We start from the raw sequence: 22,141 nt of genomic DNA on the forward strand, positions 1-22,141 counted from the left end.
TCATGCCCATGCAGGTGTAGGTGCGCATGGGCACACACACACGTGCCTGGCCAGCTCCCAGTGCACGGGAACATGGCACACGCTCGTCTGCACACAGCTCTGAAGAGAAAAAAACACTGGAATCACCCTGTACTTCAGGCTTTAGAAGCTGTGGCTAGGGCCCTCACTAGAGGGGCCCTTGGGAAAGTCCCAGGCCACATGCCCTCATCTCCCTCTGACAAGGAAGACTCGACCCCATCTGTTGGAGTGGGGTGCTAGGTACGATGGGGAAGAAAGTTGAACAAGTCCATCAAAGCTCTCATTCACACATACTGAACCCTTATAATGTGCCAGGCACTGTGCTAGGCGCTGGGGCTCAACTGTGAACGAGACAGGTTTGATTCCAGCAGGGGAGGCAGCTGATGGTGACAACAGCTCTCATCTGCTGACCATTCACTGTGTGCCAGTGTACCTTGTGTATTTTGACTCATTAAATATGACCACAGTCTTATCAAATGGAGACTTTATCCCCATTTTCTACTTAGGAAGGTTGGAACACAGAGAGGTTAAGTAACTTGCCCAAGGTCACACAGCTGGTAAGTGGTATGGCTGGGATTAGAGCCCAGACCTTTTGGTAGCAGAAAAGGCTTCTCACTTAATCACTGAGCTACACTGCCTCTTAATAAGCAAGCAACCTAAACACAGATTGTGGAGTCAGCTCTGAAAGAAATGGCGTGTAGAGAGGTGGCATTTTAAGCTGGGACGGGTGGAGGAGAATGAGCCAGCCGTGGGAAGAGTAGGGGTGTGGGGGAGGGGTGGAGTAGAGGAAGGGGGCACCCTGTGGGGCTGGAAGAGCTTGTGCAGAGGCTCCAAGGTGGGAAGGAATTCAGCAGGTTCGGGAAGCTGAAAGTCCTGTGTGTGCTGGGGGTGTGTGGTGGGTCTGCGAAGGCGAAGGCGGGTGGGAGATGAGTCAGAAGGTAGGTTGGTTTCTTTTCCATTGAAATATCACCTCCCCCTGATGTCACCTCTGGGTGAGCTGTTCCCTCCTTAAAGACCACTTTTCTCGAACCCCAGCCACAGATCCTACCTCACTCAGGGCCATTATGAGACCTTAGAAGTTCCCAGGGGGCCCCCATAAGGTATTACAACATACCCACCTCTACACACATACATATATTTCACAGCTATAAAATCTGAAAGAATTTTTATGACTATTCCTTTTGAAATTATTTTGCTATAACAAGCTCAGTTAATGTATGGGCTTCTTGATTTCTGGCATCCGGACAAATCATCACATTCAAAAAAAATTCTCCAGAATTCTAGAAAATCAAGCCCACAACTTGTCCTCAAATGCTTAAACGCAAAGAAATTTTTACACACCCTAAATATTGTAATTTCTAAAGTTGTCACAACATATGTGGCAGATGTTTAATATAACAAGCTTTAATTCTGTCTCTGTTCTTTTTGAAATTCTGAGTCAGTAACTTTTTTTTTTTTCTTCAGGTCTCAAACACTACCATGAGTCACTGAAAAGCTGAGATGCCCCAAACCCGTGGCTGTGGACAGCCACGTCTACTCAGTACTGAGGGGTGGACTCACGTGTCCTTCTCCCCAGAGTTAAAGTGGGGCAGATCTTGTGGGCCAGGTAGGTCCAGTAAGGACCCTGGCTTTTACACAGGGTGAGATGGGAACCAGGGGTGTTTTAGCCCAAGAGTGACACGGGGCTCCCTGAAGGCAGAGAGGACCTGCTGCATCCTGAACTCCGGAGCCTGCCAAGTCTGGCATACAGTAGGTGCTCACTGAAGGCTTCTGGGGTTTCCTGGAGACTGAGACAACACTGGGCAGCAGGCCTCTGGCCCACTGTCCACACCTGCTCACTGCACAGAGGATGTAAGGAAAGGCTGGGACCTGATCTGGGACATGCCTAAAGCCAAGAAAGTGCACTCCCAACTCAGCAGACCTACTCTTTGACCAGCAGGTAGACTCTTTAATAATGGCACCCCTGAATGCTGTCCCATGCAGCCACTTTCTCCCCTCAGTTTCCTCTGGGAGGAATTTCCCAGACATGTAAAGCAAAGGTAAGAGTTGACCCGATAGGTGTTCAGAGGTGGGCATTCTGTCCCAGCTTTTTGGAGTCTCTGGCTGGGGTTAATCCTGGTCTAGAGTCCTAGTGCCCATGAGGTGGCAGCAGAGAGTGCCCATTGGAACTGGGAGTGGTTGCCAAGTCTGGCTTTGAGCTGGAAGGATTCCCCAACCTGGGACTTTGAGAAAACAAGATTCCAGATCCTGCACCCTACTGGAATCCCTGGGAGGGGATCCTGCCCAGAGTTGAGAGTCATTCGTATCATTAACATGTAGAAAGGAAGACAGAACAGGCATGAAGGCCAACCCCTCTCTTTCTGTCCTTCCTTCCAGGTTGACATCTTCCTCCACTGAGACCTGGCAGACCTTGTCACTACTGCCTGTGGGTGATGAGGGTAGGGGTGGGGAGGTTAGGCATCACCAGTCTGAGGTTGCCTGCCCTCAGGGTGGGGCAGCCTTCCTGAAGAACTGGATAGGAAAGTTTTCTATCCCTTCTCCCATCCCACCCGAGTTCTCCAGTTTTTCAGGACCTGGGCCACCTGTCAGAGCGCCCCTGAGCCAGCAGAGGGATAGAGGTCAGGCAGTTTCAAAGTCAGTCAGATCCGGGTTTGAGTACGGACATGATCTTTCACTATCTCATAAGCTCTGTGATCTTGGGCAAGTCCCTCAAACGCTAAGTCTCCATTCCTTCCATCGTACAGTGGAAGCAGGGAATCCATCTGCCATGATGTGGGATCCCCATGAGGATGAGAGAATCCGTGAGACGTGCCTAGCACAGCAGCTGGCATGTCCTAGACATTCAATAAATGGGGACTTTCCTGGTGGCTCAGTTGATAAAGAATCTGCCTGCAATGCAGGAGACCCAGGTTCAATTCCTGGGTGGGGAAGATCCCCTGGAGAAGGAAATGGCAACCCATTCCAGTATTCTTCCCTAGAGAATGTCATGGACAGATGAGCTTGGTGGGCTACAGTCCACATGGTTACAAAGGGTCTGACATGACTGAGCATCTGAGCGTGTGCTCTGTCAGGCTCACAGGGGTGGCTGGTGTCTGTGGGGCTGCACACGGGGGCAGAAAGCTGTCTGAATGAGGCCAAATGGGGTGCAAGCATGAGGGAGAGAGAAAGCCTCATAAATATGAATCCCAGCACAGAGAGAGTGGGATGCTTGACCCCGCTTTGCTCAGCTTCCCCAGGACGCTGCTCTCCTTTCTGGACGCCCTGAGGTTTTTTGGTTGTGTCTCTCACTCCCTATCCTGAGCCACATCCCCACATGCAGCACGCCTAGGAGCCCGTGCAAACCTGCAACATCTCACGCCAGAAAGTCCCTGGGTGAGCTCTGAGCCCCCTGCTGGGGCAGTCCTGGGCTTGCTGATCCAGACTGATGGCTGCAGTGACAGAAGTCCCGAGGAATAAGGAAGGAGATGGGGGCAGGGCTGAAGCTTGTGCGATTTGAAAGGGAGGGTACCTGTGCCTTGTCAAGGGAGGTTGGGGGGGGCTCTCCTGAGGGGGTGGCCAGAGTCCTGGGGTCCCAGGGTAAGGGTGACCCCGAGCTGAACCAGCCCTAGCCCCTCGGGCACTGTCCTTGGGCTGCCAGTGCTCCTTTTGACAAAGTCTGGAGCCTGCTGTCTCCAAGCACTGTGTGAGGGCTTTCCCCCAACTCTGGTTATCTTTCACCATGCAAGAGAACATCCGGAACTCTGCTCCGAGAGCTGACTCGGAAACAGCTCCACACTGGCTGGCCCATAGGGAGAGGCAGACACTCCTCGAACAGCCACCTGGAAGCTCTGCTCCCCCCCACCACTTACCGTGGTCACGTCAGAGTCTGGAGGGGTCATCTCCACCAGGTTGATGTAGTAGGGAGCGTCCTTCCAGGTGGGGTGGTTGTCATTGATGTCCAGGAGGGTGATGTTCACCTGTGAAGCCACAAGGGGCACTGTGGGATGCACCTAGCTGAGCTGTGCAAGGACAGTGCCCACGCTGGGGACTCACTCAGATGCCTATGGGCACCGTGGCACTAATTCCACCAGCTCCACCCACTTTGGGGGCCTCAGGAGAGATCCTGGGCTTTCAAGGACAGGAGGGGGCCTAGACCTTTCAGGGAGCTTAGATGTTGTCCCATTAGGAGATAGAGGAATGGATGAAATGATCCCTGAAATGGTCCCTACAACCTGGGATGCATTCTGTCCACCCCGAGTCTTGGCTGAAGGTGACTGACAGGGTGTGGGAGGTTTGTGGTGGGACATCTGATAGGATCCACAGAGTTTCCCCTTTTAGTCTCAGCTACAAGCCAAGCAATTTCTCTGCTCACCTGCCACCCAGGTAAATTATTTATAGAATTCTGAGTCCTATTAGCAGGGCCTCTCATGACTGAATAGAGCACCGTGGATTTTTCTGCCAAGTGGCTGGCCAGGTGACAGTCCCCCCAGCCCCTCTGGCTGGGTAAGAATGGGGGCAGCTGCTGGGGATCGGGTGAGGGCTGAGGAGAGGGGGCTCCAGATGGATCGCAAGAGAGCACATGAGGATAAGGAGGGGAGTGGCCGGAGCGGCCTGTCAGCTGCTCTTCCTGCTTTCTGCCCCACAGCATGAATGTCTCACCCCACCCTCCTCTGCAGCAATTGCAGCAAAGAGCTCAGTTAGGACCCTCTAATGGCTCTCTTCTAGCTTCTACTCTCAGAGGCAGGAAGGCCTTGGGTGGGGCTCTGGGCTTCACGGGTCCTACCTGCTCATGGGAGGGAAACCTGGGCATCATTTCTCAGCACGGCAAGGGAGGGGTGGGTGGTGACAGGCCCCCAGGAACCCTCAGGGCCCTGCCTCCTGCTCTGAGCCGCTCTTCCTGGCAGTCCTTCCTCCTGTTTCTTGGCTGGTGCCAGGGCAGGGAGGGGGTTATGGGGCTCATGCCTTCTGCCCAGCTGGTCTTCGGGGGTAGGAGAGAGTATTTGCTCTTCCTGAGCACCCCCATGTCCCAGGTGGGAATGTCTTTCTTTCCCTAGCTGCAAAGGCCCCAGGGCTGACCTTGGCTGACAACGAAATGGTACTTGCCACCCTCCCTCCATGCCCACAAGGCCTCACACTGCCTCGGTACACAAGTGTCCAGGGGCCTAAGTGATACAAGCTGAAGATGAGCTGGAGGCGGCAGCCTGGCTGGCAAGTGGGGAGCTAGGGGCAGGGGCTGGCTGAATGCTCACAGTGGCGATGCCGGTTTTCTGGTTGTGGCCCACGCCCCCGTCCACTGCCCGGACGATGAGGATGTACTCAGACTTGGTCTCACGGTCAAGCAGGGAGGTGGTAGTGATTTCACCTGCAATAAGAGAAGGGTGCGTGAGAGATGGTTTGGGTGGGCCAGGGAGGGAATGGGGAAGGAGGGAGAGAGCACAGCGTGAGAGAGATGCTTGCAAGATCAAGTGACCTGTGTGAATCAGGGGTGGTGAGATGCTCCTCACAGGGCACAGCAGCCATGACTTGGGAACCTGAATCCCAGAGCTGGGCATTGTAACCCTAGGAGGAGGAGGCATGTTCAGATGCGGGAAATCGAGACAGATTACAGGATTAGGGGCTGGAAATAGGGCAGGAGAGTCATTTGGCCTCAAGCTCAGTCACAAAGGACCTCTCACTTAGGCTGCGGACATTACCTCACTGGCTTGATCACCTGGAACTAGTTACCTAAATCCCCTGTGCCTCAGTTTCTCCATCTGGTTAAAAAGGAACAATATTAGGGCCCATCTCATAGGCTTGATATGGGATTAATTTAGTTCTAAATTAGAGAGGCACCTGGCACTGTTTATTCATTTGGTTATAGAAATACAACAACAGGACTGAAACACGCCGAATGTTTCACGCATGTTCCAACTCATGGCTCATTCTAGACAGCTCAACCTATAATGGGTTGAGATTTAATATTAATAGCTATAAAATAGTTTCCTTAATTACCCTGTATGTAACAATGCTTTGAATTTTTTAGTGTATAAATAAGTTATTCTATTAAATATAAACATTTAAAATAGACCATAATCTTTGTTGGGTCAGAAAGATCCCCTGGAGAAGGAAATGGCAACCCACTCCAGTATTCTTGCCTGGGAAATCCCATGGACAGAGGAGCCTGGCGGGCTACAGTCCATGGGGTCGTGAAAGAGTCGGACACGACTGAGTGATTAAACCACCACCACATTATCTTTGTCAGTCTGTTTTTGGCTTTTCTTTGTGTTTTGGTATAACTAAAATATGGAAGTCACTTGGTAGTGGTGTTACAGTAAATGTTTGACAACTGGATCCCCAAGGGAAAAAAAGGGCATTTGCCGATTTCCCTGGTTATAAATATTCCCACCAGGGCCCATTTGAAGCTACCCACTTGGTAGCACTGAACTTGGAGTTGGGAAGAGATGTACATAACTGGTTCTCATGAGCAGGCATGAGGCAGCACAGTCCAGCTTCAGTGCGGTCTGGTGACCGGGCCATGTACCATCTCACGAGGGCCACTGGAAAGAGCTAGTGCTCTGGGGACAGTGAAGTCCAGGTGTCACTTCTGATGACTGCTCTTTCCAGGAGCTTAGCCTGGGAAAGCTAATTAATTTCTTTGAGCCTTAGTTTTTTCATCTAAAAGAGATTAGTATGCTTCCAAATCAGAGCTTTGTAAGGATTAAATAACTATAGGTGAAGTTTCTAACATTCAGAAAATGCTCATTTCCTTCCAAGGGACTGTGAGGGTCCTCCAAGGGCAAGGACTGTGTGCTATCCCCGTTGGTTGAGCTGTGTGACCTGGGGCGGGTTACTTAATTTCTCTGTGCTTGGTTTATTCTACCACAATATAAGGGAGCTGGGCCAGTGGTCCCTAGGACCCTTCCACTCTCATATTTCCGCTTCCTGCCATGATAAGGAAGCTGGGGTTGGGGGCCAGGGCACTGAAGGTGCTGAGACCAGGATCAAAAGCCTGGCAATCGTTTGCCTGCCAAGACACTCCTTGCTGGGGTTCTTGTCAATTAATTGGCAGGGCGAGGAAGAAATTAATCTCTAAAAAGTTTTAAACATGAACTTGTCGGCATGATAGATGGCTCCTCCTGTCTGGGAAATTAGATCCAATTAAGGCCACCTTTGTGGAGTGGGCCTGGCTAATTTGACCAAGGCGCTCAGAGGAAAACGCTTACGCCTTTGGAGCTGAAGGAGTCGTGTTAAGGCAGTAAGAAAATGTCCAAGTCATTATTAAAGACCCCAGGGTAGAGATGGAGTCCCTGACTGGGGAGGCAGGGTAGGTGCTGAAAGGTCAGTGTGCCCGCCACTGTATCTGGGGGTGGCACACGGCTCTACAGAACAGAGTGCTGAGAATTTGGGCTCTGGAGTCAGAAGTTCAGGCTCTGTGAATCCTGAGTCCAGTGATTTAACCTCTCCTCTAACTCAATTTCCTTGTAAGGAAAACGGGGATGACGTGAAGCTAAGACCTGTCTCAGAGCGGTGGTGATGTTGGTCAGAGCACTTAGAACAGTGCTGAGTGCCTGGTTAATATTCCTTAATGATATTACTCTGAGCTCCCCAGACTTCCTGAGGGTGGAGGCTCCTGAGAGGACAGAGGGAGGCACCGGCTTTGTCAGAGGTGGAACAGGAGGTGCAGGGTGGCCCTGGATGTGTTAAGTCTTTGTACACGTCAGCACCAGCCATCTGCTCCCTGAGCTTCCAGGAAAGTGGGGTGAAGTGGGGTGAAAGAGACTGAAGGCAGACCTGGAGCACGGAGGCACAGATAATGGGAAGACTAGATGCCCTGCTGGGCCGCTGAGCACCCATGGCAAGGATGGCCAGTGTCCATCAAAGATTCCTGCTCCATTCCCAGGCCAGAATGATTGCTGGAGAGGAGCTGCCAGGCCAGGGACTATGATGTTCCCCAAGCCTTCCTTGCATTTATCAGGGCCATTGCCTGGTTCTGGCCAGTGGGATGTGGGCACAAGTGATGTCTGTTACCTCCAGGTCTGACCCATAAACATCTCCTTGCACAATATCCCACATTCCCTTTTCCCTTCTGCAGTGACCCTGGAGCCACAACATGGACGGAGTCTGGGTCCCCGAATCACCATATGGAAGACTGTCCACCAAACATAGCACTGGACTGCTGTGTTTATGTTAGATGTTCAATTGTGTTAAGCCACTGAGGTTTCAGGGTTGGCCTGCTCAGCATCTACAAGTTCCCTTACCTAATACATAAAGGAGAACTTGGAAGTGGGGAGCCTTGCACATCCAGTGAGCTGACTTGGAACCCCATGAGGCTGAGGCCATGTCTTATTCCATCCTGTTTCCCCAGCACCCAGCACAGCACCTGGCGGATAACAGACCCCCACTGACAGCTGAGTGAAGGTATGAATGAATGTTCAGAGGCCTCTCATTCCTTTCCAACTTCTGACTTAGAAGTCTGGGGTGTCTTGCTGCTTTTTTCTGCCCTGCTTCCCTCCCAGCCTCAAGGAGGACAGAAAGCTGGAGGGAGGCATATGGAGAAATGAAGAAGAAAGGAGAGTTATACGGGCTGAGCAGGGAGCTGAGGATGGGGGCCCCAGGGTGGAAAGACCAAAGAAAATAATGCTAACAACCTAACTCAGTCAGTACTCACTGTTTGCCAGGGACAACTCCAAGTTCTCTATGATGACTCACTGAATTCACACAACAGCCCTAGTATGTGTATCCTCTGTAGGTGGGGAAACTGAGGCACACTTCATGTTAGAAACAGGAGCCAGGATTTGAGAATGAGGTCAGCCACTGAGACACTTAGGCTTGAAGAAAGGTGTCCTTGAAGAGCAGTGGTTTAGCCAGATAATTGTGAAATGGAACATATTTAAACCTAACATGACTCTTCACCACTGAAAGACATTCTTTGCTGAAAGAATTCACATTGTGATCTTTTTTTTTTTTAAGATCAGTAATCTCACCCGGATATTTTAGGGATAAAGCCAAGTGCTCCATGCTGGTGTGCTCAGGAGACTCTGGCCCAGAGGACGGTCCCCGGGCTGGGTATGGAGCACCAGCTGAAGGTGCAGAGGACCAGGGCTCACCTGAGCGGGCATTGATCCGGAACTGGGAAGAGCCCTCCAAGGAGTAGATGATGGACTCCTGGCCATACTCCCGGGAGCGGTCCAGGTCTGTGGCATTCAGGAACAACACCGTGGCTCCTTCCGGGAGACAAGAGTGGGGTCTGCTCACCCTGGGCTCACAGCCCCAGGCACTGGGAGCAGGACAGGGCACAGGAAGTGGAGGAGACCTCAGAGGGCAGGAGGTCTGCCCCAGGGGCCATCCAGGGATGACAGTGGGCTCCACCACCTGCTCCTGTGGCCCAGATTCCTGGGCGGTGTGGAAACAAGGCTCCATGGGAGGGAGTGGAGCCTGGGAGGGGTCAGGCCCACCCCCTTCCTGCCCCAGCTCAGTCCTGGTCCAGCCCCAGAGTACACCACTGCCCCACCCCATCCCTCCCTGACTGGCCACCACAATAAATGAGCTCAGAATGGTCAGCTTCGACTTTGACTCAAAAAGAAATGAAGCTCCATATTAAATTACTCTACATTTATTGTATTCAATTTTTGTCTTATTTTATCTTGCTCACAAGGAGAATTTGTAAGGGTTTTTATTTTCTCTTTACTGCCCAGTTAAGGTCCTCACCTTCATCTCTGTGAAACCCTGGGCCAGGGGTTCAGCCTTTCCAGCGGCCTGTCCAGACTCTGAGGGCAGTCTTTCCTACAGCCATGCCCCCCAGGGCTTCCGGCTCCCTCCTTCCAGCTCTGGCAGGGTGGTGAGAAGGGTCGGTGTGTGGCCTTCTAGAGTCACCATGCCCTGGCTGGAATCTGGTGGGACCTCTGGCAAATGCCTTACTTTGTCTGAGCCTTAGCTTCTTCCTCTGTAAAATGGGTATAACTATAAAACCTGACTTGTTGGGTGGCTGGTGAGGATCCCGCGGGATAAAACAGGTGAGACACAGGTCTGACCCATGTCAGACCACGGTATCTATCATGCCGGTGAATCAACAGTCCCTGGGGGTGTGAGGGCTGGGCAGGGGGCTGTGGACAGTCAGGTCTTTCTGGGTCCCTTTGGGTAGCCGTGGGGCCTCTGATCTGACTCCTAGTCTTGTCCTGACAGAAGCACAGGCAGCGTTGCCCTGATACACGCCTTTATGCCAGCACACTCAACATGGAAGAGGATTAAGTGCAGGTGAAGGCCTCTCCTTGTCAGAGTCTCTGGGGACAGAGGGGAGTGCGGGGGGCTGCTTCAGCAGTGGTGTTCTCCAGGGGGTGCCTGAGACTGGCATGTGGCAGGTGGGCTGGGCCCAGCTTGGGCCCTGTCCAGCAAATCATCAGACCCCAGGTGGGTACCTTTAGAAGGTCTCTTCAGAAGGCCCGGCAGTGCCAGGGAAGGTTACCTCTGGTTCCAGCTGCTCCCTGACTCCTCTGCTATCTCTGACTCTAGGTGTCCCTGACTCCTACGACTGTCCCTACTCTGGCTGTCAGATTCCAGCTGTCTCCTGGCTCCTCCGGGTGACCCTGACCCCTCCAGCTGCTGTAGCAATTCCTGACCTGGCTCTCCCCCACGGAACATCCACTCGGGGTGTAAGGGTAAAGCTTCTGGCCTGCTCTGAGGACAGCTCAGGTGCCTGGGAGCCTGAGTGTGGAGCCAGTGGCTCTGGGTCTGCAAGGCGGGCCCTGGTACTTGAGATGTGGCCCAGGGAGGAGCCTCGCATTCTCTCCTCACCTAGGAACACACGCTATCCTCCAGGGCGACCCCTTCAGCTATCACGGGCCCTGGGACTGGCCTCACACCCCGTAAACCCGGAACTTTCTGAGCACTCTTGTTTACCTGAGGTTGCTGAATTAATCCTTGGTCATTATTCTCTTCCCTGAAGGAAAACTAACTACAGGGGGTGCAGGGACCAAGCGTCCAGCAGAGTGTCCACACATAGTCGGTGCTCTGGAAGAAACTGCCGGCTAGTGGACAACCACACATGTCCAGAGGTTCCACTTGTGGGAAACACAGGGAGGGCAGGGGCCTCTGGCATTTGTGTGCAAGGTCAGGCCTGCACCCTGACCTGGCCTGCTGTGCTTGCTGGCCTCCCCGACCTGGGCCATACCTGCCATGATGTTCTCCACCACAGAGACGAAGTAGGCAGGCTTGCTGAAGGTGGGAGGATTGTCATTCTCATCCTGGAAAGAAAATGCACAGGCTTCAGGAACCAGGGAGGCAGTCTGGACTGGTCACTGCAGGGAGGCTGGACACGGCCGGCACCAAGGAGCTCTGCTGACCTGTGTGTCATGGAGCCAGGTGGGGTGTCACGAGGCAATCAGGTGACCCTCCAGCTGGGCTACAGTTCACAGTGGCAGGACAGGCCTTGGAGAAACTTGTGGGAGTCGAGAACAGATGATGATGGCCGGAGTGATGGAGAATGAGGCTCCAGTTGGGACTGCCCGTAACTCCCAGTTCACCTGGCTCTCCTGTCGGTCTCCCAGCTGAACTCCAAGTTCACTCCAGTTCTCTCAACCTCAGCTCATCAACCCCACACTTGGACCTTCCCATCCAGCTCCACCAAGATGCTAGTAGAAGGTTCCAGGAACCCTCCTATCAATGTTCACCCTCTTAGAAATGAAGGGAGAAAGGAATATCTCAGCCCAGAAGATACTGAAGTATGCAATAGCAGGCAGGGGGCTCCCAGAGCTGGAATTTCGGACCCCTCAGCACACACGCAAGAACAGCAGCACCTCCACCTGCTTGAGCAAACCTGGTCCAGAACCCCCAGCTCCAGTTCTGGAGCAATCCCTCCTCAGGCCCAGCCTGCACCAGTGGCCAGAAGAAAGTTCTAGGTCAATGAGTTGAGCCAGCAGGGCGGGGCCTGGGCCCCAGCCTCTTCCTGCTCCCAACAGCTCCTCCAATCAGGAGGACTTTCCTACCCTTCAAGACTCTGGCCCTCAGTACTCACCAACCACTTTTGCAATCACTCAGGGAGAGTTCCTCCCTGTTTCTTCTTGGAGGAAGCCTCGCTGGCCCACATGGCTCGTGGTGCCTTCCGCCCTTCCCCAAGAGCCCAGCATGGAGCTCAGGGGGTAGACTGGGTGGTAGCCCCCTGGGGAGTCTGTAGGTTTCAGCTCTCAGTGAGGCAGACTCCCAGGGGCCCACTTCTCCCCTGGACTGGGAGCCCTCTGGGGGAAAGGCTCCTGTAGTGAGTCACTCTGCTGGAGTCACTCACTTCCGGCTGAGCAAACAGGAAGAAGGTGGCGGCCTGGACACAACATTAGAAATCAACTATTTGATAAGGTAAATTTAAAAAATAAATTAGAAAGGAAGGAGACGGCCTGATATCCGGCTGTCCACACCCCTTGGGACTTCAGAGGCTCCCATCCTGCTGGGATTGCAGTGCCCAGAGTGTAGTGCTCTTGTTCCCTAATCTGGCCCCTGGCTCTGGACCACACACAGTGGTTCCCACTGACCTGTCCCTCTCCCCAGCCTCAGAGAAATGGCAGCGTGAGACCCCACCTGATGTCTGATGCCCAGCCGCATGCCTGGTCATCCCTGGTGTGGGCACGAGTGCCCCATATATGTATATATTTAAGCCTTCTGCTTGGCTGCACGGAACGGCGCGGAGAATGTCAGTGACAGAGCATGAGGCAGAAACTTATTAGCGCTGATATTTCCCCGGATCCTGGTGCTACATTCGCTATTAGTTCTAATTCAGCGGCTCCCTCTACAAAAGCTTATTGTCCCCTAATGGGAAATCTACAAACTGAGTTTGACTTCTTTATTAAAAACCAACAAGCAGTGGATGAAAAGGAATCACCTGGCCCCCATGCCCGCCCCCTCCTTGCACAGCCCTGTCGCCTTGATCTGCCTCTCCCCACCCCCAACCTGAGCAGTAAATGCTGCCATCAACTCCTTCATCTCTACTGGGGCTTTTTTTTTTCTGTTGAGTGAAAATCCCTTTGGAAGAGGGAGGAGGCAGCTCAGCCAAGTGACAGCTACTTAAAAATCACCCACATGAAAAACCAACCCAGAGGCGGTGACCTTTTCAAGTGTGGTCCTTAGACACAAGTGACTGCACGGTCCCAAAGCTCTGCTCAAGAGATGATGCTCACTCACAGTCAAGGTGGTACCTGTCTTTGTTATCAGATCTGCCCTGTTGCCACGGGCCAGGGCAGACCCAGAAGGGAAGTACAGGGTCCCTGCTATCCTGCATGATGGTTGTGAGGAAATCTGAAAATAGCGCCCCATCTGTTGGACTGCGGTGGCTCCAGGCCAGGGCACGTGCTGGCTTGCTGAGAGGACAGCAGCCGGGTGGACTCCTGCCCTCCCTTGCCCCTGGACATGGAGACCCCCCACTCCCTGGTATCAGGGAGGGAGGCGGAGGCTGCTGGTCACTCTTCTATTCACAGTAGATAAAAGATCAGTTCTGTCTCTGGGCCATTCACTTCCTGATCCAGCTCCATGTGAGGGGTTGAGGCAAAAAGAGAGAGAGGCTCTTCCCAGGTCCTTTCTTAGCCGACCACAGGTTGGGAAGCAAGTTGGGATTTGGGGCAGTCCCTGGGATTCAGGATCCCACAAGGGCAGATTTTTGAAGGCCCTGCTACTCAAAGAGTGGTTCCCTGGCCAGAAGGATCAGTGTCTCATGGGGGCATGTAGAAATGCAGAGCCTCAGCCCTTCCCCAGATGTGCTAAGTGAGAATTTGCATTTTAAGACACCTGGGGAATCCACATAACCTTTGAGGCACACTGGTCTCAGTCACATGAAGACTGGGATGTCCAAGCCTCCAAGCCTAGCAGTGTGGTGGGTAGAACATGAGCTCAGGAGTCAGACTAGTCGGAGTTCAAATCTTGGCTAACGAGGACTGGAGGTAAATTCAAATGCCACTTACCAGCCAGAAAGCGAGGAAGGCACTGGTGACCTTGCACCAGCTATGCTCCCTCCCTGAGCCTCAGCTGCCTCGTCTGCAGAGTGGGATCGAGAGAGCCTGTGTAACGTGAAAGCAGCTGGCATAGCACGAAGCTCAAGAAGTTTGAATTTCCATTTGGTCAATGCTATGTGCCCATACCTGGGTAGCATGGAACACTTCAACTTGTTTCCCTAAACCTCCCCTACTCTCACCCTCTTTCACATCTGTTTCCAAAAAGTCTAGAGCAGGTCCTTCTCTGCCCAGCTGAATTCCCTGGAACTCGCTATGCATTAGAGAGCCTGGTGTATCGATGCTGCCACTGGAACACGTCCGTCTCACCAGCAGTAAGATGGCCCATGTTACGGGAGTCAAGTACCGCCCACATGATCACGCTTAATCTTCACGACAGTATCATGAGGCAGTACCACGAGGATCCCCACTCTTTAGATGAGGAAACTGAGGTTCAGAGAGGAAAAGAATCCCAGGTCACATGGCTAGAGGGTGGCAGAGCTGAGTGTCAAAGCCTTACGCCTCCCAAGCCATGCTCCTCTCTCTATTCAGTGTCCCTTTGTGGGGGAGCAGGATTCATAGCCACCTTCATATCCCTCCCCGGTCTCTACTGCACAGCACCCACAGGAAGAATTCACTGCTTGCTTGAGCAGAGCAGGATTCTGATTGACAGTGTTGTTGGTGGTAGAGGGACTGGTCAAGTGTGGCCAAGATTAAGGGGGCACTGGGGGCTGTGATCAGGGTCAGGGCCATGCAAGCAAGAATACCAGGATGTGGTCAGGGTTGGTAGCAAGTGCACCCAACTTCTCCGCTCTTAGTCTTGGGTTTCAGGTGGGTGGTCTCAGGTTAAAGGCAGGTATGCTTTTGGGTTTTTGAGGATCTCCTTCTGGCCACCCCCTGGAGGCTGAAGTGTCAGATGAAGGTCCTAGACTCTGCCCTTCCATTTCCTGGACCTGGTTCCATAGAGCCTCTCTGTCCCCTGCTCCCCCTAAATGCTGCTCCCACATGCCCAGATGCAAGGTTCCTCCAGCCATCACCCTAGACTTTTCCATCACTGCCCAACCCATCGTATTCTGTAAGCAAGTGGGGTCCCCTGTCCAGGACTAGCCCTGGAGGCTCAATCTTGGGTTGAGAGGATGAGGCTCAATAAAGCCAGGTGTGAGGCAGCACCAGGGGATGTTGGCAAAGCCAGCTGGGATAGGAAGGTCATCTGGCAACCTGCGTGCTGAGCCTTTGTCAAATCACAGCGAATCTCCTAACCTGACAATCTGATCAAATCCTCCTGGAGCCGGTTATGCACTAACTCTCCCATCAGCATGTGTTCACTGTCTCCGCAGGCAGCAGGCTTTATGGGATGGGTGTGGGTGTCTGGGCCGGGGCGGGGGGTGGCGGGAAGGCCCACTGGCCTGTTGTCAGACCATGATCTGCATCCCTGGAATCGCTGGGGGAGTTGTGTGGGGCCAATGAACCAGCGTGGTGATGGATTCAGTGACTGATAATTTCAGACACGGAAAGCACTAAGGTGTGCTTGATATTCGTGTCAGACAAGCTGTGGTTTGGTTTCAGGCCCCTTTAGATCTTCAGAGGAATGGAAAAACGAAGTGAAGAAGAAAGAGGGGCCCAGAGAGAGACAGAAGAGAGAAGATGACCTTCTAGGAATTCCCTTGAACTTCACGGAATGTGGCTATAAATGAAGGAACACAGGACATTACCTCCCTGCATGAGCCCCAGCTCCTGTTCCACCCCAGAGGGAGTCCTGAGGCTCTGAAATGAAATTAGAGCAGGACCATCAGGCTATCCTTGGGTCCCAGGGTCCTGTGCCATCCCTGGCCGAGCGGGGAGGCAGTTTGCTAGGGGACAACCTTTGGGACGGTCTGAGTAATGCTCTGAGCTGTGGGGACAGCCAAGGACATGGGGACACAGGGTTTTAGCAGGGCTCCAACACTCTGGGAGCACACTCACTACCCCATTCCCCAGAATAGCAAGGCCAGTACACCCCTGGGTACTTACAAACACCTCAATGGTGACAGAGATAGTGCTGTTCAGAGGAGGGTTGCCAGCGTCCTTGGCCATGACGGTCAGATAAATCAGCCCGTTGGGTATCTGTTCATAATCCAGGGGGCGGCTCACGCTGATCACTGAAATGACAGGACAGGCCCCAGGCCCTCTGTAAGCAGACTTTACATGCCCATCTGGCCGGGGCTCCCCTTTGGGCAGAGAGGGTGTGGCTGGCTCAGCCTGGTTTTTCTCTCCTGCCTGTGAACTCCCAGAGCCTCATGGACTTGATTGAGGTTTACTGACTACTTGATCTGTGCCAGGCCCACTGTTGAGTCCAGCAGGTGGCAACTATTTCAGGGGTAATGTAAGCTCCACTTTACAGATGAGGAAAGCAGGCTCAGAGAGGTTCAGTGTCTTCCCCAGAGACACACTGCACATGCCTGGACTCTTACCTTTTTCTTTCATGCTAAGCCATTGATTTTCAGTTTTGGGAGGGAAGACGCACTGGCTTGGGAGTGGGGGCATGGGTAGTCTGCAAAGGTATTACCCACAATATTAAACTGCCACTTTCTATTTGGGAAACAGAAACACAATTACCACTTTAGTAATGTAAAACCCAAGGAGGGTTCTTCTTGCTGAGAAAGTGGTGAGGTATGAGGGTGGGCAGAGGTGTGGGACTGCTCAGCTTTTAAAAGGGGGACACAGGTCTTAAGAGGTCCTTAGGCTGTAGCATCCTGAGTCAGGATGCAGCTGCTGCAGGTACATGTCTCTGACACAACTGTGGGGTAGGAGGAGGAGTGACTGCCACACTCAGAGTCACCCAGTGCCCATCTGCTCTGTCTTGGGGACACTGAGCTCATCTTCCAGCATTAGGGAAGCTTCGCAGAGGAGAGGACATCCAAATGATCTTAAAGCTAGCCAAAGGTAAAAGGGAAGCAGGGCAAAAGGATTGGGAGGAGGGCTTTCCCAGCGGAAGGAGCAGACTCTGCAAAGACACAGAGGTGGCCCCTGTCAGGGGAGAGGGTGCAAGTGGTCCTCAGAGGTTGGACTCTGGTGGGGAGGCAGGTGCTGAAAGGCCACCAAGAGCCAGATCACAAGGGCCTGCCTGGACAGTTTTGATGTGTGACTTTAGCAAATTGCCCTGTCTTTGGGCCTCAGAAGAAAAACAAGTGGTCTCTTGGGATCTTGGAGCTGGAGGTTATTGCTGCTATTTCCTTCCTGGGCTCCTGGGCTCAGGACCCACAGTGGGGCAAGTTCCAGAGTATGGAACTGTGCCTGGCTGAGCAGGGAAAGGCCACTGCCAGGAAGGGCTGGGCAGTAGCCACAGCAGGCCCAAATGATGGGGAAGCTTGGCTAGTAAGCCTCTCCACATCTCACACACACCGCAGATCTGCCCAGACACCTTTTCTTAATAGAGACCCCACTCATGGTGGTAACTTAAGCCCAGCTGGCCACAAAACTAAGATTCAAAGATCTGGCTGATCGGAGACACAGATCTTGAGTCTATGAAAAGGTGACCCCATGCCACGTGCTGCTCCAGATGACAGGAGCTGTGAGGCAGCTCCCCAAGTGGTCCAGGGTGTCTGGGAGGCAGAAGGGCCCCCTCCTGAGAGAGGTGTGAAGTGCAGCCCTGTTCCCACCTGTCGACCTCCTCCCCAGGCGGGGCCCTCATTCCTGCGCGTACCACCATAGCCTTCATACACGCTGATGTCGAAGTAGCTGCCAAAGGCGGAGGCATTGACGATGCTGTAGGTGATCTGGTTGTTGGGAGGGGAGTCTTCATCCGTTGCCTGGAAGGAAGATGATGAACAGGGCCCATGAGCTTTCAGTGACACTGGGGCCAGAAGAAGGTGGGAGGAAGGAAGGGCTGGCCCCTCTCTGAGTGCCCTTCTCTGGGTGATCCAGGCCCTCCTTGTCCCTGAGTTGGAGGTTACCCTCTGGCTCCCAGCAGACATACATGATGTAGGGGTGTGGAGGTATCCTGGAGAACCTAGAGGGCAGGCTGAAGGCCGAGAGGAAATAGAGGAAATCTGGGCTTTATCCAGAGGATGAAAAAGGTCCTACCACACCTGGTATGACCATCACCTAGACCCTTAGCCCCAGCTGGACCTTCCTATGCATGGAGACCTTCCCTGACCACTGGACTGGGTTAGGTCCTGTGCTGGACACCCCATTAGTCTCCTTCCTGATTATAGTTTCTTGTCTACTTTCTGCCTTCCTTGCTCAGACTGTCAGCTCCAAGTGAGAAGGAACTTCGTTTCTTGACTGCAACTGATACCTAGAGCTCAGCCCAGTGTTTGGACACAGCAGATATCTAATAAGTGCAGGTTGCATCAATGCAAAGAGAGAAGACGACACTTGGAACAGGGTCAGGTATCCTCCTTCTCCTTGATTGTCTCTGGTGTGGCTGCATTAATTAGCTCTTTCCAAACGTCTCTGACCCTAGGAGCCTCCAGGGGCCTCCCTCTGGTCTGCGTGTAAGAGGAGCTGTGCAGGGAGGTGGGGGCAGGGTCCACTGGGGAGCCACGGCCATACTGGCTGGGCACGTGGTCATGCCTTCTGTGTGTCCCCCAGGCCCACCTCTTCCACCTTGCCTTATCCATGCCTCCTTCAGACATAAGTTCTAATTGGAGGCTCTGGGTCCTGTCACTCTGGGTCGGCAGAGTAAGGAAGGGGCATGAGATGTTAAGAAGTTTCTGGTTACAGGTCACTGATGTATGGTGGAGGGACTCACTACAGAAGGATGCTTGAAGCATGGAGTCCCAAATTCTGGCCCTGGCTCTCTACTAATTCACTGGGCCTGCCTCTCCCTTCCTGTTTCCCCTTCCACGAGCTAGGTTGTGCCCACAGTCTCTGGTGACTTCCAGCTGCAGCAGTTGTGACTCTAGGCAATCACTAAAGGGTCTGGATGGGGGACCTTGCACAAGGAACGGCTTGGCACTCACCAAGGGAGATGGGGGATGGTGACTGGAGACCTAAAATCTAAGCCACAGCAGACACTAGTCTTACTCAGTAACCAGGGATGCAAAGCGATGCTCAGAGGTGGGCCTGATACAGATCGAGAATGTGACCCCTGATCTGAGCAGAATCCTTTGTGGATGGGTGTCAGCACTCCTTGCAGTGGCTTTAGGGGTAGTCAAGGAGATGGCAGAGAGAGAGAGAAGGACAAGGGAAACAGACAGATCAAAGGTCACCCTGGCATCTTACCCGGAGTCGCACCAGCTGTGTGACGGAAGGCTCGTTCTCTCTCAGGGCGCCCACATAGGCATCCTTTTGGAAGGTGGGCACGTTGTCATTGACATCCAACACGTTGATCCTGACCCGGCCTGTGGTCTCCTCCCCGCCCCCGTCCCGGGCAATGACTGTCAAGGTGAAGCGCTGGATGAGCTCGTAGTCCAGTCTGGCAATCAGCATGATGAGTCCTGTGTCCTTGTCCAGAGAGAACCTGTGTCAGGCCGGGAGGAGGAAGGGAAAGGACACCCTGGTTTAAAGCGGTTTGTGGATAAGGGCCTGCCTTTACCAGCATGTCCTTGCCCAAGGTGATCAACAGAGAGACATTAACGAAGTCTGAAATTTGCCTTCTGTGTCATTTTCCCCACATATGAAGAGCAGCTATGTTTAACAGGAGGTGGTGGGCAGGGATCAGGACCACATGAGACATGAATGATGGTCACGTACTGAAAGGGCAGGAGTATGTGGATTTAATCAATGAGGAAACTTGGGCGGAATGACGCTCCTCTTGCTGTGGACAAGAGTTTCTGCCTACTGGAGATATTTAGATGTTATGGAACTGCAATGGTCAGAAATTCTTAAAACTGATACCACAGAAGTACAAAAGATTATTAGTGACTACTAAGAAAAATCATGTGCCAACAAACCGAACAGTCTAGAAGAAATGGATAAATTCCTAGAAACACACAGACTACCAAGACTAAATTATGAAGAAATAGAAAGTCTGAACACACTGGTTACTGGTAAGGAGATAAACCCAATAATCAAAAATCTCCCCCAAGCAAAAGTCCAAGACCAGGTGGCTTCACTAGTGAACTCTATCAAAAATTTGAAGAACAATCAATTCTAATCCTTCGCAAACTCTCTCTCAAAAGAGAAGAGTAAGAAATACCTCCAAACTCACTTTATGAGTCTAGCATTACTCTGATACCAGAACCAGATAAGGACAACACAAGAAAATTACAGGCCAATATCCCTGATGAACAAAAATGCAAAAACCTCACAAAACATTAGCAGATCAAATTCAACAGAACATTAAGAGGATCATACACCATGATCAGGTGGGATTTATTCCAGGGATGCAAAGATGGTTCAACATCTGCAAATCAATGTGACACATGACACTAACACAGTGAAAGATCGTATCATATGATCATCTCAATAAACACAGAATAAGGGCTTCCCTGGTGGTTTAGTGGTTAATAATCCACCGGCCAATGTAGGAGACATAGGTCCAATCCCTGCTCTTGGAATATCCTACATGCTGCATAGCAACTAAGCCCATGTGCCACAACTACCAAGCCAGTGCTTTAGAGCCCATGAGGCACAACTACTGAGCCCACACTCTGTAACTACTGAAGCCTGTGCTCCTAGAGCCCATGCTTTGCAATAAGAGAAGCCACTGCAACAAGAAGCCTATGCACCACAATGAAGAGTAGCTCCTGCTCACCACAACTAGAGAAAGCCCGTGTGCAGCAATGAAGACCCAGAACAGCTGAAAATAATAAATAAATCTTCTTAAAAAACACAGAATAAGCATGTGAAAATATTTGGTACACATTTATGATACCAACTGTCAACAAACTGGATATAGAGGAAAAGTGCCTCAAGATAATAAAAGCCATATGTGACAAGCTCACAGCTAACATTATACTCAATGCTGAAAATCTGGAAGCTTTTTCTCTAAGATCAGGGACAAGATAATGATGCCCACTCTTGTCACTTTCATTCAACATAAAGGGATGACAGAGGATGAGATGGTTGGATGGCATCACCAACTCAATGGACATGGGTTTAGGTAGACTCTGGGAGTTGGTGATGGACAGGGAGGCCTGGCGTGCTGCTGTTCATGGGGTCACAAAGATTTGGACACGACTGAGTGACTGAACTGAACCGAACTGAGTACTAGACGTCCTAGCTAGAACAATTAAGCAAGAAAAAAGAGGCATTCAAATCAGAAGAGAAGTAAAATTGTCACTACTTACAGATGACATGATATTATATGTAGAAAACCCAAATCACTTCACACATACAAAAAATGGTTAAAATAAAAGGAATTTGGTACAGCTGCAGGATACAAAATCAATATACAAAAATCTGTTCTGTTTCTTCATACTAATAATGAACTATTAGGAAGAAAAAGTCCCACTTACAATTGCACAAAAAACCAGTAAAACTCTACCTAGGAATAAATTTAACCAAAGAGATGAAAAACCTATACACTGAAAAATATGACACTGATGAGAGAGACTGAAAAAGACAAATAAAAAGATAGTCCATGTTTGTGGATTGAAAGAATTAATATTGCTAAAATGTCCATACTACTTAAAGCAATCTGCAGATTCAATGCAATCTCTATCAAAATTCCAATGGTACTTTTCACAGAAATGGAACAACAATCCTAAAATTTGTGTGGAGCCATAACAGAACCCCAGAGCCAAACTAAAATTGAGAAAATAGAACAAAGTTAGAGCCATCACACTCCCTGATTTCAAACTATATTACAAAGTTACAGGAGCCAAAACAGTATGGTATTGGCATAAAAGCGGACACCATAGGTCAGAGGAACTCTGGTCTGAAGTGCTGGGTGGAGGTGTCTGCCTGAGGTGCCCTATAAATAGCAAGTGAAGCTAGATGAAACATAAGGAAAGGAAAAAAAAATGTTCTTATTGGAAGACATGACAATGGAGTAGAAGGATGTGACCTTACCTCTTCTTACAAAAACACTAAAATCCATTTGAATCAGTTCTAATGAGATGGATGAAACTGGATCCATTATACAGAGTGAAGTAAGCCAGAAAGATAAAGACCAACACAGTATACTAACACATATATATATGGAATTTAGAAAGATGGTAATGATAATTCTATATGCAAAACAGAAAAAGAGACACAGATGTACAGAACAGACTTTTGGACTCTGTGGGAGAAGGCAAAGGTGGGATGTTTTGAGAGAACAGCATCAAAACATG

At 51.4% G+C, this 22,141-nt stretch overlaps 1 protein-coding gene across 10 annotated transcripts in view; it reads right to left on the bottom strand.

The window, feature by feature from the left end:
* The window catches only part of CDH23 (cadherin related 23), a 433,939-nt gene that overhangs the window by 115,674 nt on the left and 296,124 nt on the right, over nucleotides 1-22,141 (bottom strand). For 9 of the 10 annotated variants that reach the window (XR_006270872.1, XM_043476661.1, XM_043476663.1 and 6 more), the window contains 7 exons: nucleotides 19,146-19,383; nucleotides 17,623-17,728; nucleotides 15,951-16,078; nucleotides 11,144-11,216; nucleotides 9,084-9,200; nucleotides 5,247-5,359; nucleotides 3,867-3,974 (listed from right to left, as the gene is read on the bottom strand). Coding sequence is in view for 9 of the 10 variants with exons in the window: in XM_043476661.1 (XP_043332596.1) it covers nucleotides 3,867-3,974; nucleotides 5,247-5,359; nucleotides 9,084-9,200; nucleotides 11,144-11,216; nucleotides 15,951-16,078; nucleotides 17,623-17,728; nucleotides 19,146-19,383 (883 nt within the window). In the remaining variant the exon portion in view is untranslated. Of the gene's footprint in view, nucleotides 1-3,866; nucleotides 3,975-5,246; nucleotides 5,360-9,083; nucleotides 9,201-11,143; nucleotides 11,217-11,986; nucleotides 12,238-15,950; nucleotides 16,079-17,622; nucleotides 17,729-19,145; nucleotides 19,384-22,141 lie in introns of those variants that run through there. The other variant, XM_043476665.1, reaches the window with a different exon arrangement.

Source organism: Cervus canadensis, chromosome 8, assembly GCF_019320065.1.
Source record: "Cervus canadensis isolate Bull #8, Minnesota chromosome 8, ASM1932006v1, whole genome shotgun sequence".
Lineage (NCBI taxonomy): Eukaryota > Metazoa > Chordata > Mammalia > Artiodactyla > Cervidae > Cervus > Cervus canadensis.